Genomic DNA, 15,417 nt, shown 5'->3' on the forward strand with positions numbered 1-15,417 from the left:
TTTATCTTAAAATCCAGCCTGTCAGGCAGCCAGGGATCCTGGTACAAGGGAGTGGCAGCCTTTGCGTATAGGACTTTCTACTGTATAGCTTCTGCCTGGGCTCCCACTTGTTCATTATCTTCCTCTCTTACTCAGCTGCTTTTCCTTTGTTCCATGGCCTTCCCACCCTGTCTATCCTTGAGGCATTCAGATAGATATGTATTCTGTACCTGCTGTCATTGCACAACTCTGTGGGACCTGGAAAGATGTGAGAGAAATAGAGGAGGAAGATGCAAGGGCTTGGGCCTAAAACATCCCTCATGCAAAATGGGGCTAATATGCCTCTAGTGCCCACCTCATTGAGCCATTGTGAGGCTTAACTGAAAAAATGTATTTTAGAGACTTTGCACTTTTAAACTATCATAAAAATGTTAGTAAGATTCTATGTCTGCCCAGTTTCCAGGATATTAGGAAGGAAGGAAACAAGCATTTATTAAGTACTTATTAGGTGCCGGTTACTATGCCAAGGACTTTAAAAATAATCACCACTACTTTTTGAGAAGGTGACTTGCTTAGGGATAATATTAGGGATAATAAGGGTTTGAAGTGAAATTTGGACTGGGATCTTTCTGACCACAGGCCCAATGCTCTATTGACTGTGCCACCTCTTTGCCTTCTTACAGGGCAGAAATATTTAGTCATCACTTTAACTTGACTTTTAAAGTATTGTCTTGGAGCAGCTAGATTGGCGTGGTCAATAGAAAAGCAGACCTAGAGACAGGAGGTCCTGGGTTCAAATGTGGCCTCAGAGACTTCCTAGCTGTGTGACCTTGGGCAAGTCACTTGACCCTCATTGCCTAGCCCTTACCACTCTTCTGTTTTTGAACCAACGTATAGTATCGATTCTAAGATGAGTAGTATCAAAAGACAAGAGTTTAAAGGGTTTAAAGATACAGAAATAATATTGGACAGATTGCCCCCCCTCCTTTCGGTGACTTCACTCGGTTACCATGTTGGCAGATAGGAAGTACCCAGGTGACACCAGTAAAGGCTCCACTGATGGGGAAGCATTTTGCTTTTCACTTCCTTCAACCAACACCAGCACCTGCTCAGTGCAGGGCACGCAGGGCCATGCCAGTTGTTTTTCGGGAATTGTTGCTCTCTGAGGATTTTCTCCCTGGCCCTGGGAAATGTGAAGCCCTCCTGTCTCCTCCATCCTTTTCTGAAACAGCCATCCAAGGAGGCTCACCTGTTTTGTCTTCTCTTTCCAGCATCCTGTGCTCGACGAGCCCATAGCAGAAGCCATCTGTATCATTGCAGACACGGATAGATGGAGCGTCCAGGTAGCTACGAGCCAGAGGAAAGCCACGGATGGTGCAAAACTAGGCCAAGAGGTCTTGGTGTCAAGTCAGGTGTCCAGCTTGCTACAGTCCATTTTACAGCTGTATAAGCTCCGCCTTCCGGCTGACTTTGTGAGTTTGCCCCGCTGGGATGGGAGAAAGAATGTTGTTGGAGCCAGTGACGACTTTACGTAGATCTATTGTTTTAAGAAAGCAGTGAGTGAGTGTAGGAAAGACCACAAAGTCCCCATGTGAGCTGGTTTAAGGAAAGTGTTTTTCGAATGGTAACTCTTCAGTGTCGAAAGTGTCATTCTAGGAATATGAGAACTTATTTTAAAAGATACCCACTAAAGGGAGGGGAAGGAGGAAAGTAAAACAAAAAGGAAATAGAGTTTTCCCCTGCCCCACTATGCCTGACTCTGGGGTGCCACAGGTCTGTCTTGTTCATAGACCTGCCGCACTTTAAAAATGAGTATTAGTATGGAGCATTCGCTGCTCATCCATTTCAGAAGATCTCAGGGCAGCCATTAAGACAGTTTTATTTAAAAACAAACTCAACATATGGAATGTTTAAAAACCCTAAACTGCAATTACAATGAGGCAGTATGGTGCAACAGAAAAGGACCTGGGTTCTAATCCTGCCTCAAGAACTACTTACTTCTGTGACCTCCAGCAAATCGACGAACATCTCTGAACCTCAGCTTTCTAATCTCTAAAGTGGCATGGTTGAACTAGATGAACCTCCTTCCTAGTGTACTACCTCACTGCCCCAGAGGGAGGTTCTTTTTGGTCCAAGAGGCAATAGGGATCCGTTAGAGTTGAAGTAGGAGAGTGATGTGATGAGAGCCTGCATTTGGGGATAATCCCTTTGGCAGCCGCGTGGGTGCTGGATTGGGGAGGGGAGTCACTTGGAGGATTCAAACAAGGAGTTGAGGATAATGCCCAAATTGCACACCTGGGGAATGGGGCCATCTTGGACAAAAACAGACAAGTTGAGAAGGGTGGGTCTGTTTCCTTTGCTGTGCTTGTAGGACATCTGGTAGAGCAATGCTGTCTCTTCAGACCCCACCCCAAATAGTATCCATAATAACCACCTAATAAATCCTGCCTCCCCTACACTGCCAAAGGGAGCCGTGACACAGAAAAGGGGAAAAACTCTCTCCAACTTGAGCTTGCCTTCAATTCCACCCAGCTAGTCGAGTGTTCCAATTCTATGACTCCAGCCACGTGTAGTGGTACTAGTCCCATGGGTCATGCACCAAATGCTTAATTCATAGGATTCTCGATTTAGAGCTACAAAGGGCCCCTACAAGCCCTCTCTCCTAACTTCCTTCTTCTCAACTTCTGCTCTTTAGAATGTCCAGCTTATTCATCTCTCACAGGAATCCTTTCCTTAGTTCTTAATGCTCTCTGAAATTCTGATCTCTGAAATTCTGGAATAGAAATGTCTCTGTTTGCATGCTCTATTCTCACACCTCACCTCTCCCCTCCCACTTGTTTTCATGTTCCTTCACCTCCACAGGACCTGACACATAGAGACATTAAATAGATGCTTTGCTGGAATGCCCAAGTCACACAAGTAGCAGCAGAATCAAATCTGGTCCTGCAACCCCCAATCAGGTTCTTTCTACCTCTCCCTCCCTCTTCTGTGGTAGTCTCTAGAAAACGGAAGTCCTTCTCTCGTGAAAGAATTTGTCCTAGAAAGCAGGATTGTCTTCTCTAGTTCATTTCAAGGAACTTTTCCTTAACAGTTTTTTGAAAAATCATTTTATTGACACTCAGAATTACTCAACCTAACAGTCTTTGTAGGAAAGCATCTTCTCATCTAGACCGTCACTTGTACGGTTTGAGATTGAGGCCCTCTGTCCAGATTACACATTGTCACTACATCTTTCTTCATGGGCTATGGGGTTTTCGTGGCATTTTCTTTTCCAGAAACCGGTTCGGTTTGTGCGCTATTGGATTTTTGAATCTGTGAGGGAAAGAAAGTATACAAAGCTTTAAATACATTTTTTCCAAGCCCAGTTTTACATTTCTTATTTTTAAAAATCCTACAGAATGTAATTCTCCTTGTATAGGTATGATTACTAGAAGACTTTGTTATGTAGGCAACAAATAGGAAATTCAGCTTAATACATTCAGATAGAAAGTATGGGTAGCCATTTAATAGTTTAAATCACCTTTTAGGAGCTAATTTTATGACTAGGGACCCAAAGAAAATGTTCTTCTGCCGCTTAAAGCATTGTTTTAAAAGTTAATTATTTGAATGAAGTGCATGTAATTAAGGAGTTGCTAAAACCCTTGAGGAAGAAAAGAAGAAGGGGAAATAGCAGCTATTTTAATTATACTTCAAAATCAGGGCATGACAGAAATTGCAAAAGCCCCTTCCTCCCTGACTGTAGATGCAGGGAAAGGAGCTGTATTTGCTAAGGTGGTTCAAATGTTAATTTTTGGCTGCTATGGAATACTGAATCAAAGTGTTAGGTTAGTGACACCTTAGTCTTTGTTTCTGTGTTTGAAAGTGCTTCTAAAAACAAACAGAAACGTCTCTCCTGATGTAGAAACCTGATCCTGAAATTTTCCAGCACTTACACTTCAGTTCAGTTTTTAAGAATTTACTGAGCAACCACAATGTTTCCTTGTCTCTTGCCTAATATTAAAATCGGTTTTGAAAAGGTCAGGGTTCCATTTCTATTCAGTATAGTGCTAGAAAGACTAACTGTAGCAATAATGTTTTAAAAAAAGAAATCAAAGGAATATACATAGGTAAATAGGAAACAAAATTATGATTTTTACAGATAATTTACTTCGAGAACCCTTAAGAAATCAACCAAAAAACCTAATTCATGTGGTTGACAGACTCAGCAAAGTTGCACAAATAAATCATCAGCATTTTTTGTATACTGCCAACAAAAATTCATCAAAAGAGCTGAGATGGGAGAAATTCGATTTAAAATAATCATAGACAGTATAAAATACTTGGGAATCTATCTGCTAAGACACACAGATATATAAACATAATTACAAATTACTCTTTATACAAATAAAGACATTTAAAGTAGAGAAATATTAATTACTCATAGGTAAAGGACAAACTACAGGATCAAGAAAGCAAATACTTGTGAGATAAGGGAAGAGTTCTTGATCATATAGGTTCATATGAGGTAAAATGATCAGTTTGGATTACATAAAAATTTTTAAAGTTTTCATATAAACAAAACCACTGTGAAAAAGCTTTGCAGTGAGTTTTTCTGATAAACATCTCACTTTTTAAGATATGTAGAGGACTGAGTCAAATTTATAAGAGCCATTCCTCAATTGAGAAATGGCCAACAGATAAAAACAGGCAGTTTTCAGAGGAGAAATGAACCCAAATAAAGCTATCTATCAATAGCCATATTAAAAAAAAATGCCCCAACTCACTAATTAGAGAAATTTAAATTAAAACAGCTTTGAGGTTATGTCTCACACCCATCATCAGATTGGCTAAGATGACATAAGAGGTAAAATGACAAATGTTGGGAGGAGCTGTGGTAAAATAGGGACACTAATACACTATTTGTGGGTCTGTGAACTGGTCCAGCTATTCTGGAAAGAAATTTGGAACTATGCCCAAAAAGCTAATAATTTCATGCCTTTTGTACCAGGAATACTCTGAGGACCTTGCCCCAAAAAGATAAAGAAAGAGAAAAAAAGGACCCAAATGTGCAAAAATATAAATATTGGTTATTTATTGTGGCATCAGAGAATTGGGAACTGATGGGGTGTCTATCAGTTGGGGAGGAGCTGAATAAAAATATAAAGGTTATGGAATAGTCTTGGGCTAAGAGAAATGATAATGGAAATGGTTTCAGAGAAGCCTGGAATGATTTCTGTGAACTGATATGGATTGAAGTGAGCAGCACCAGGAGAAGAATTTACATAATAAAAACACTATTGTAAAGACAACTTTGAAAGACTCGAACTCAAATCAATACTATTTCCACCCACAATTTCAAAGGACTCTTGAGGAAATGTACAGCCCCATTTCCTGACATTCAGAGAGCAGACTGTAATATATATATATATATATATATATATATATATATATTTGGGGGTTGGGGGGGGAGGACAAGGCTAATTTAGGAATTTGTTTTGTTTGAGGTGGCGTTAGCAAACAAGCTTTGTACTCGTACAACCGAGAAACAAACTCCCAGGTCTTTTGAAAGTGGAAAAGTTAACAAATCTTACATGAATGATTACCACCACACATCGATTACTAGAAAACAGTTTCATCCATCTAATCAGTCTACAACAAATGGGGAGAAGTCTTTGCATCCATTCTAGAGTGCTTGATTACCCCAGCTGGGGAAGATTAGTGTTTTCAAACATAGGTATTAATTAGACACATGAAAGTCACAGGAATAATAGCTTATGGGAACATTGACTCTAGTACTCCGGTCTATGTGTGTTCTCAGTGGTATTGGCATTCCTGCCCAGCAGGGTAGGTTGCCATCCATCTGTGCCTATCCAACCTAAACCACCAATGTCCGTGTTCTCCCGATGTGCTAGGGTTCTGCCTTTCCTCTTCCTGACAGCAAGGGACATGCTATCCCTCCTCTCATTCCTCAATGAGCCCATCTTTCTTTACTCTTGGGCATTTCTTTGATGGCATCCTTTATAGCTGCTTCTCCTTCAGAATTCTTTGCCCGTGACATGTCACAGTGTGTTCTTGCCCACCGTCTGCCTGTCCATCCTTGCCAAAGTCTTCAGGTTCTTTGCTGAAGATGCTTAAATCCCTGTGCCAGAAGCAGAAAAACTTGCCTTTGGTGAAGGACACAGATGGTTGATGTTCTTTAAAATAAGAGGAAAAAATAAAGTTGGCTCTAATTCCCAGGATGGTGGCTTCCTGAAAAGAGCTGCCTGGTTCTTCTTAATCATTATTTAAAATCTGGTTAAAATGCAACCCCTACTACAACATGAGTGCACCTAACATTGCAGTGGGAAAACATTTCCCAGCTATCAAGGAGAATCTTTTAGAATGGGAGTTCATGTTGCTCCTGTAAGACTGTGCTTAGAATTGGTGTCTGGACTCAAGTTGGGTTGAGATTTTTTGTTTGTTTAAGAAAGATAGGAAAAAAGTCACAGTTTGTTATCTGCAGTTCTGGTGGTAATAATACTTTAGTGGGCCTGACTCATTACCCTTATGGAATGTGGGACAAGATCTGGCACAGGACCCTCACCTTTGAATTGTTTTGGTTCCACAGTGCGTAATGCATCTTGAGGACAGGTTACAGGAGATGTATCTCAAAAGCAAAATGCTCTCCGAGTATCTTCGAGGACACACGAGAGTTCATGTGAAAGAACTAGGCATCGTCCTGGGGTAAGTGACCATCGCTGTGCACTCGTGACAGCTTCAGCAGGGTGTGCGTGCATGTGTGCAGAGAACCCTTCCCACAGCCCTCCCTGTCTTCCAAGGATCTTGGAGACATCTGGGCCAAGCCTGTTATCTTGCAGGCAGGAACACGGAGTCTCAAGGTCAGGGGTTTTTTTTGGTTCAAAGATGTAGACCTGGATCTTCTTTTTGAATCCAATCCCCCATTTTACCGATGGAGGAGATGGGGCCCTGGGAAGTTCAGTGACTTGGCCAAGGTCACTTGAGTAATAAGTGCCAGAAGTGGGATTGGAACCCAAGAGTAGTACTCTTTGGACTTTCTCCAGCTGGCATACATAGAAGATCCTTATCCTGCTGGCAGAATTGTGTAGGTTCTGTCACCCAGCCAGTCCCCTACCCCTGGGTGACCTCAGCATTCACCCAAGCGCTAAGCATCTTACATGGTGGCAGGCACCGGGATGATTCCGACACAAAGAACAAAGCAGTGCTTCTTCCCAAGGACCAAGCCCTGGGCTTCTTCCTGGGGCCCCCACACTCCCAGATGTGAGCTGAGGCTTCTTGCCCCCTGACACAGCCTCCTAAAAACATGCTCCCTTGGCTGGGGCATGGGGGCAGGCCCCGGGGGCAAGCGGGGGAGGGAGTTTTAGGGATCTACATCTTGTCTCCCCTCCCTGGCACACCGGCGTGATGGAACAGGCAGGAACTACTCCCACTCAGTCTGCCCATGTGGAGTAATTTCTGGATGCATCTCAGCACAAGCTGTCGCCTGGGAGCAGCAGCTTGTGTTTACAGCTTCTTCCTCGGGGAGGGCAGGGGGAGGGGGACGGGACTCGGTGTTCAGTCGCTCCATCACTGCCTGCTTCCCACATACCGGACTGGGCCGAGCCTAGGCCTCTTGCAGGCCCTTGCCCCTCCTATTGGGCTTCTTTAAAACCTGAGAGCAGTCTAGAATTGGCATTATTGTTTCCTGTAGGCTGCATCGCCTTTCATGCCCCTTCCCTTCACTCATGTTCAAATAAAGACACCTTTGAATATAGACCAGATTCATTAAATTATGGAAGCTAATATGTATAGGAGATAGAATTATTTTTTCTTTTCAAAGAGATCTCATCTGAGGAATACACTCTAAAATTTTGGAATGGCCTCGATTTGGGCCAGTTCAGCCTGTGCCAGCCACCACTCTGGACGTTCTGCCCCCTTGGGAGCTGGAGCTGCTGCCAGGCAGTGGTCACTCTGCCGTCTTCCTCCAAGGAATGGAAGCTTCACATCGTGCAGGGGGCACGTCATCCCCTTCATCATGCACACAAGCTTCTCGTGGGAGGTTTTGTGAATGGGGAGGCTGTGCCTGGACATTAAAAGAACTTGATCTCTAGCCTTCAGGCACTCTTGCGAATCATTTCATCCTCTGTCCAGGAACAGTGACTGGTCTGGTGTGTGCCCCAGAGAGATAAAGCTGTTGCCCTGGGTTTGTTTTATCTCACTATTTCCCATCATACATTTTTCTCACGTTTCATTTTCAAAAATAATTCCTACTTTTGAGGTTTTTGACTTTCTTTCCACTGAGTAACTCTTTCTTTGTATCTCTTGGCATCCTTTGTTTCTTAGCCTTTTGTTTCCTTCTCTCCCAAATTATACTTTGTCTCTCTTTCCTTGCATTTTCCTCTTTCCAGTTTTGCACCTTCTGGGGCTATGGAGGTGTTTCCCTTGCTCTGGCACCAAAGGAGAAGTGCTCAGAGTCACTTGGAGCACCTCTTTCTGTTTGGCCTTCACCTGCACAGTGCTTGGGGGCCAGCTAATCAGCAATCTTTATTCCTACTTTGTTTTCTCTCCAAGGGCACAGGAAAAGCTCAGAGTAATTTTTGCCCTCTCTCTCATAGCATCTGCCAGTATGGTTGCTGGGAGATGGATGGAGAGCGTTATGGGGTGATGATAGCTTGCTATTTTTTTATCCTCAGATCTTGGCTAAAGAATCAGGGTTTGCTGGGACACAATAAGCATTTATTAATAACTCATTAAAGGCAGGGTGATGTAATGGTTAGAGAACAGACCTCAAGGCCAAGATGCCAGGGGTTCCAGGCTTGGCTGACACAGTGCTGAAGCTATGTGGCCCTGAGCAAGTCATTTCACCATTGCTCTAAGTCACAGAGGATGTTTCCTCTCCCATGAGTTCATTGTGTTCCAGGCCCCAGTGCTAGGGGATGGTGATACAAAACAGAGAATGAAACCACCTCTACTCTCTGGGAGTCTACAGTCTCTGACAAATCTCTGGCCAGTTTTAGAGACTGAGGAAGTTCCTAGATTTTGGCAGCCTTTGACCCAAGACCATGTTTTATCTCTAATCACCTGCCAGATGAGTGGGCAAGTCTTTTCCATTAAAAGATGGGGGGAAGTTCCTTTAGTCAGGTATCTCTTGGCATCATTTGACCCAAAAATAATTCTCATGTACTCAAAGACCAAGTTGACTACAATGTTTGACTCCGAAATTTCTAAAGGAACTGTCACTCCTTTCTTCTGTCTGTCTTGGTCCTAAGTCCATTAGAACATAAAATCAGTAATACGATTCAGGCTACTGATGAGAGAAAGGTGTGGCTTTTGTTTTGTTTTAGTTTAGTTTAATGTCATCAAAGAAACCACATTTTAAATTTGGTAGAACCATTCAAACAGAAGATGAACCTAGGAAGCCAAGGAGGGCTGCCAGAAATAGGGAATGAGAAATAAAGAAGTTTCTGGATGTAGGTGCAAGCACATGAGAAAATATCTGTATACTTATTTGCATGTATTCAAATTCTCACTATTTGAAGTTTTAATTATGTAAAATATGGCCATTAGTTCCAGCCCAATGTAAATACACAGTGGGAATTTGAATAATGACTTAAGGGGATTCATCTAATTGGGACCTAGCTGTACAAATGTTCATACAAGCATGCAGGAGCTTCCCTTTGCAAACAGAGAGCAGGCTGTTCTAGATAGTGTTTGTTTTAATGCCTGAATATTTCCATCCTCCTGCATTATTTTACTTCTTGTTCCACAAACCATTTTTCCAAGCTGCTGAATGCTTCCGGATGACATCTCCCTCTATAGAAGAATGCTGTCTTTGTCCTCTGTTTTAAGTGTTTGTTTTTTTCTTTTAAAATTTTTAGGATCGAGTCAAACGACCTGCCTCTGCTGACTGCTATTGCTAGCACTCACTCTCCTTATGTCGCTCAAATACTCTTATAAGCTAAGCTCCAGACAGTCCTTCTCTGGACAAGAAAAACCCAACAACAGAGGCAGAGATGTTCAACGGGAGGAGAAGGGCAGAGGCAAGCCACCGGCCTTATCCTAAAGACAGGCTTTTCCCCACTGCCTGTTTGGTTTGGAAGTGGACCTTTCTTTAGAAGGCTTTGGTTTACATGACTTCATGGCATTCAGGTTCTTCTCTAACACTTTAGTCACCCATGAATCGACAGGAGGAGAAGGTGACCTTAAAACAACAACAACACGCAAAAAGGCAAAACAAACACTACAGCAAATACTAGACTTTCAGTATGAACTCACTTGTGTCACTTGGAGAGAGAAATGGACCAGCTAGACCAGCTGGTTCTGCTCTCTGACTTTGGAGAAGGGAGTTGCCTAGTATATAGAACATTCCCACAGCCAAGCATTCTCCAGCTGAGAGACACTGGCTGAGCTGGGGAAGGCACGTTGGGTCCATTATGAGACTGGATGGATTGGCTGCCACGATTGTCTCTTTTTTTCCTACAAGGCAAGAGGAGGAAAGCCACGTTTTCATTGCCTTCAGCTCTGATAGCTCCAACTGTCACCATTTTGATAATGAAAACAAATGAGGACGCCTGTGGGGACATTGGGGTTTCTTGGGACTAGTCGTTGCTTTAATTTCTTCTGGGAGGTGATAATGTTTCAGATGCAAACCTGGCTCTGATTTGCAATGGCCTGGGCACAGTGGTTCATAAAACCTAAGAACAGATCCAACACAGTAACGTTATCAAGATGTCCTCAGCAGCGAGCGGTCAAGTTCATTGTCCACTAACCGTATGTCAAAAGCTGGTACGTTAGCATTTTCAGCTGCCTTTTTAAAGAGGGCCCATTCACCCAAGTAATTGCTGGGAGCTCAGGGGAGGATTGGGGGGTGGTAAATTCTTCCACCCAAATCGTGAAACATGTAGAAGTGTCTCTCTTTACATTTTAAATGAGACAGCTGGCTTTGGGTGTAATGAGACCTTACAGTGACTGGGGGAAAGTAATGTTTGAATATTTGCAAACATCCTATTGTAATCCCACCAAGTTTTTGCACTATCATGTGTGTGCCTTCCCATCTCTAACATCCTGCTCCTCTCTTCCCACCCCAAAAGAACCTTTGGTGATTTGGTTCTGAAATTTCTCCACCTATAGAGTACCTCCATATAAAATTCCTTGTTCTTAAATCTTACTCATTTCTTTGGCGGGTTTCAAATAACTATACTTTGTGTTGACATTTTTTTAAAAAGGACATCTTGCTTAGTTTACTGCCCACCAAGTAGCTTATGAGAAAAATCAGACACCCAGGATGAAAAGGGGCATTTTTTTTTAAGCACTGAGCACTACAAGTAATTATTTTAGTTTCAATGAAAAAAACATCTATTCACCTTCCTCCTGTTCTCAGGCTACAGTGCAGCTAGACATCTTGCTAGCAGAAGATGGGCCTAGTTTCTGTGTGCTGCATAATTTCCTATTCTTTCCATTCCTCCTAACAGCGATCCAGTAACATCTAGTTTGGAGCCAAGATGAGTTTAAAAAAAAAAAAGAACAATTAAGAGCCTTATTCCTGATCCCCGGCTGCCTGTCTGGCACATTGTCAGTGCACCAGGCTTTGGTTTATTCTTTTATGGAGACACGTTTACTCTCTTTTTAAAAAGAGCGATGCCAGCAGTAGGCATGGAGAGAGTTGGGGGGCGGGGGGTGTTACTTCTTAGGGATGGGCAACTGCTTGCTTTTGTATAGTGTCTTCCATTCTTTCCCTGAGATGTGAAATGTTTACCAGCTCATTTTATGACTCTTGTTTCTGTATTTCTCATCTCCACTCAGTGTGATCATTTCAAAGAGCAGAACTCTCAATTCTTTTCTTCTTACACCTCTGTGGTTCCTGAGGAGAGAATTTAAGCTTTGTCTTTTTAAGCACTTCATAAGACCATGACTTCTGCTTGCTAGCCTTTAGGTGAGGAAAATGTGCAGGTCTTCTGATTTGACCTCTTGGAAATAAGCCAAGATGATGCTTCTTTTTGTCCTAAGTTCTGTCCATTCATCTTTGTCTTCTAGTCTCATTTTCTTGTGTTGTGTAAATCCCCAACTTACAGGATTAAGATAAAATACCATACCCAGTAGATATTAACCAATGTAACTACAGTGTAGATATTGTGGGTGGCTTTCTGAAATAGAAGCCCATTTAATGGAATCAGGCATTAAATGGGCCGCCATCTTTTCTGTCACCAAAGGTTTCAGTGCTACCCTCTCCTGGTTTGAGCAGGTTTATTTACCCTCCTAATTTATTTTTAAGCTCCAAATTACATAAGCTTTTGGTAAAATGTCTGCACTAAAAAACTGTAGGTGGATTTTATATGGGTGTTTTGTCTCCATTGCACTCAGGATTCCAGTCAGTCCATATTCCTCACAACAGTTGCCTCCACAAACAGACCTAGAATGTTACTGCTGCTATTTTAAAATACTGCATTAAGAAACACTCACACTTTCTTTGACTTATTCAACTTCTTTCTAAATCACAACAGAAACTCGTGACCTTGTATTGAAATAGTTTTGGGTTTTTTTAGCCAGTGGCTTTATTCTAACTAATCTGAAGACTCAGGAGAGCCCTTGCTCTCTCCCATCCCCACTTCAAAAAGAAAAAAAAAAACTACCTCAGTTGACAGGATTCCACCTTTAGGGCTTCTTCAACTTTGTAAGTCTTACCTGTTGAGTGTAACTTTTGTAGCATCTTGCTTCCCAGGCAAGTTAGTGTGGCATGACCGAGCAGACAGTGTGTGTAAATGTCGTGGTGATGGACCTCTTAGAGCATGTGTCAGTTTTATTTTTTAATAAATTGGTAATTCATATGAATGTAAGGGAACTGTGTGTTTAAAACTGATAGTGAAATGAAAAAAAACCATGTAGCTGAATATCTGCAAAATTCCCAAAGCGTTTTCTTCTTTTATCAGTGTTATAATAGCTTTTTGTACAGGCTGCAATCCATTTTTCTGAAGTGTGCTGTTTTTTAATGAAAGTGATTGTAATCTTTTCACATCCCATGAAACTGCTGTTTACACATTACTGACTTTTACAACCCCATATTTTTTCAAACCTAACCTTTTTGGAGGGAGGAGATCCCTACTGCATTCAATGTGATTCAGCTGCTGTTTGGACTCTTCTAATGAAATACTGATTTTATAAAATGTAGTCTCTAGCTTTTCAATCTAGTCACCTGGGCTAGCCAGTGTCTGTGAAAACAACCAATAGGAAGGAACCCCAAAGTTCTTTTAAATGTGTAGTTTTTGCCACTAACCTGTACTTTTGAGCGTATTTCCCCCCATGGATTTTTTCCATTACAACTAGCATGGAAAGTCTACACCTGAACTCTTATTATAGATGTACATTTGGCTATTACTAAAAAACAAACAAAACCCACTGTGTAAATTTCCCTTGGATCAGAACTCCTGCACCTACTCCAACTTACTGAATGTTACTTTTAACAGTGAATCATGCATCTTGGAAGAGAGAATGTGACATACTGAAGTTTCACTGGTTATGCAAACAGGAGAAAATTCTGGATTTTGCTATTATTGCATCTCTTTTGTGACAGACTGAAAGGATCTTATTTTTTGATCGGTCGACTAGGTACCAATGTCAACTGTGTGGAAATTTTTTCTTACTGCTTTAAGTGTATCATTTTGATCTAGTTCTCTGTGGCATTTGGTGCAATAAATCTTTTGAATACGGCTCAGCTTTTCCTTCTGTGAGCGGCATATGGTTCCAAAGCTTAGTCAGACTACAACTCGTGTGCTGGGATGGCACAATTTGCTGGGCGGGGTTTAAATCAAGAGAAAATTCATCCAATGCTCCCCAATGTCTTATGAGGGGAGGGAAAGTCTATCTATACAAATATGACACAAATTCTGCCAATCCAGTAACAGACCTATAAAACCAACATGTGTACATGTATCTATGATGAGAGTTGGCAGGGATGGAGAGCCATCCTGGATACAGGCACACTGCAGGCAAGCTAGCCATCTGACCCCCCAGGCCCACGGGTATCTCAACGCTGTGAGCTGCAGACTAACAGCAGTCAGGGGTGCTTCCATACCAGGGAAACCCAGAACGCCAATTCCCCACATATATGCCCTCACCATGAGTTTGGCATACACACGCAAGATGTACATTATATATACACGTAGAGAGTTCTCCCTCCCAACCCCAGATGGCCTTGGTCTTTCATCAAAGGTAAGATCATAGCCAGCCTTGGAGAATTACCTGAGTCTTTGAGAAATTAAGTCATTTGCCCATGGCCAAACAGGTGTCAGAAGTGGGTTTTGAACCCCAAACTTCCTAACTCTAGACTTAGAACTCTTATCTACTCTACCATGTTTTCTCTTTTTCTGGTACCAGGTCAAAATTAGAGGAGGTAAGAAAAGGGGTATTTAGAGCAAAAGATTTCAGGTTAATTTATGTGCTAAGCACAGATAACAAAGAGTTTACAATTTTATTTGGGGACAGGAGAGTGGGAATATATAAAATAATTACCATGTAATTCCACTAGCTGGAATTTGAAAGAAGCCAGGAGATGGATATTCTCCTTTGCCCAGCCCCTCTCCTCAACTATCATCTCCCTCTTCTCCACTGCACAAGTCCTAAAAAGAGTAGACTATGCTTCCACTTCCCCACCTTGTTTGGATGTAGTCGTTTTTAGGGTACAAACCCCATTAGACTGTGTATTAGGGGGTGCCTAGACAAAGCTGGGGTAGTAAACATGATTTCAGACAAAGCAACAGAAAAAATATACCTAATTAAAAGAGATAAACAGAGAAACTCCATTTTGTTCAAAGATACCATAGCCAGTGAAATATTGTTACTACTCAACCCATATTGTACTAAATTATGGAGCATCCCAATTTTTAAGAGAAAAGTTTAATGAATTATAGGAGGAAAAAAGTAAAATTTTAACTTTTCCCCTCTCAGACATAGATAAATCACCATCTATCAAACATCTGTGTACAAATAAGATACAAGACAGTTAGCGGTGATCTCAAAGAGAAGGTGTTATCCTCCAAGGAGATTGGGAAAGGCTTCTTGCAGAAGGTGGGATTTTAACTGAGACTTAAAAGAAGCCAGGAGATAGAGATGAGGAGGGAGAAAATTCAAGGCATCAGAGAAAGCAGTGAAAATGGACAGAATTGGAAAGATGGAATGTTTTAATCAATCAATAGGCATTTATTAACAGCTACTATGTGCCAGACCTTGTATTAAACACTGAGGATACCAAAAAAAGCAAAAGAGAATTCCTGCCCTCAAGAAACTTACAGTCTAATGGGGGAGAAAACAAGAAAACAAATAGTTATCCCTTCCAAATCCCTGGGATTAAGGGTTCTGTGCCACCTCAAACTAGAAAATCTGTGTACAAAAATTTTGGCCCTCTCTTTGTGTCAAAGAAGTTTGAATTTTTTCCTTTTCTTTTATGGGGGTGTTATAGTACCTCATTGT

General features: G+C 41.8%; 2 protein-coding genes across 5 annotated transcripts in view; one reads left to right on the plus strand and one right to left on the minus strand.

Annotated features, from left to right (window-relative positions):
• FNIP2 (folliculin interacting protein 2) overlaps positions 1 to 13,659 on the plus strand; it is a 141,405-nt gene extending 127,746 nt beyond the window's left edge. For all 4 annotated transcript variants that reach the window (XM_007496172.3, XM_001374855.5, XM_007496171.3 and 1 more), the window contains 3 exons: positions 1,251 to 1,451; positions 6,566 to 6,681; positions 9,834 to 13,659. In XM_007496172.3, coding sequence (XP_007496234.2) covers positions 1,251 to 1,451; positions 6,566 to 6,681; positions 9,834 to 9,912 — 396 coding nt within the window. In that variant the 3' untranslated portion in view covers positions 9,913 to 13,659. The remainder of the gene's footprint in view (positions 1 to 1,250; positions 1,452 to 6,565; positions 6,682 to 9,833) is intronic.
• The window catches only part of SPMIP2 (sperm microtubule inner protein 2), a 179,478-nt gene continuing 167,107 nt past the window's right edge, over positions 3,047 to 15,417 (minus strand). Inside the window, exon 6 of the mRNA XM_007496174.3 lies at positions 3,047 to 3,291. Coding sequence (XP_007496236.1) covers positions 3,223 to 3,291 — 69 coding nt within the window. The 3' untranslated portion in view covers positions 3,047 to 3,222. The remainder of the gene's footprint in view (positions 3,292 to 15,417) is intronic.

The sequence above is a fragment of the Monodelphis domestica genome, chromosome 6, assembly GCF_027887165.1.
Source record: "Monodelphis domestica isolate mMonDom1 chromosome 6, mMonDom1.pri, whole genome shotgun sequence".
Taxonomy (NCBI): domain Eukaryota; kingdom Metazoa; phylum Chordata; class Mammalia; order Didelphimorphia; family Didelphidae; genus Monodelphis; species Monodelphis domestica.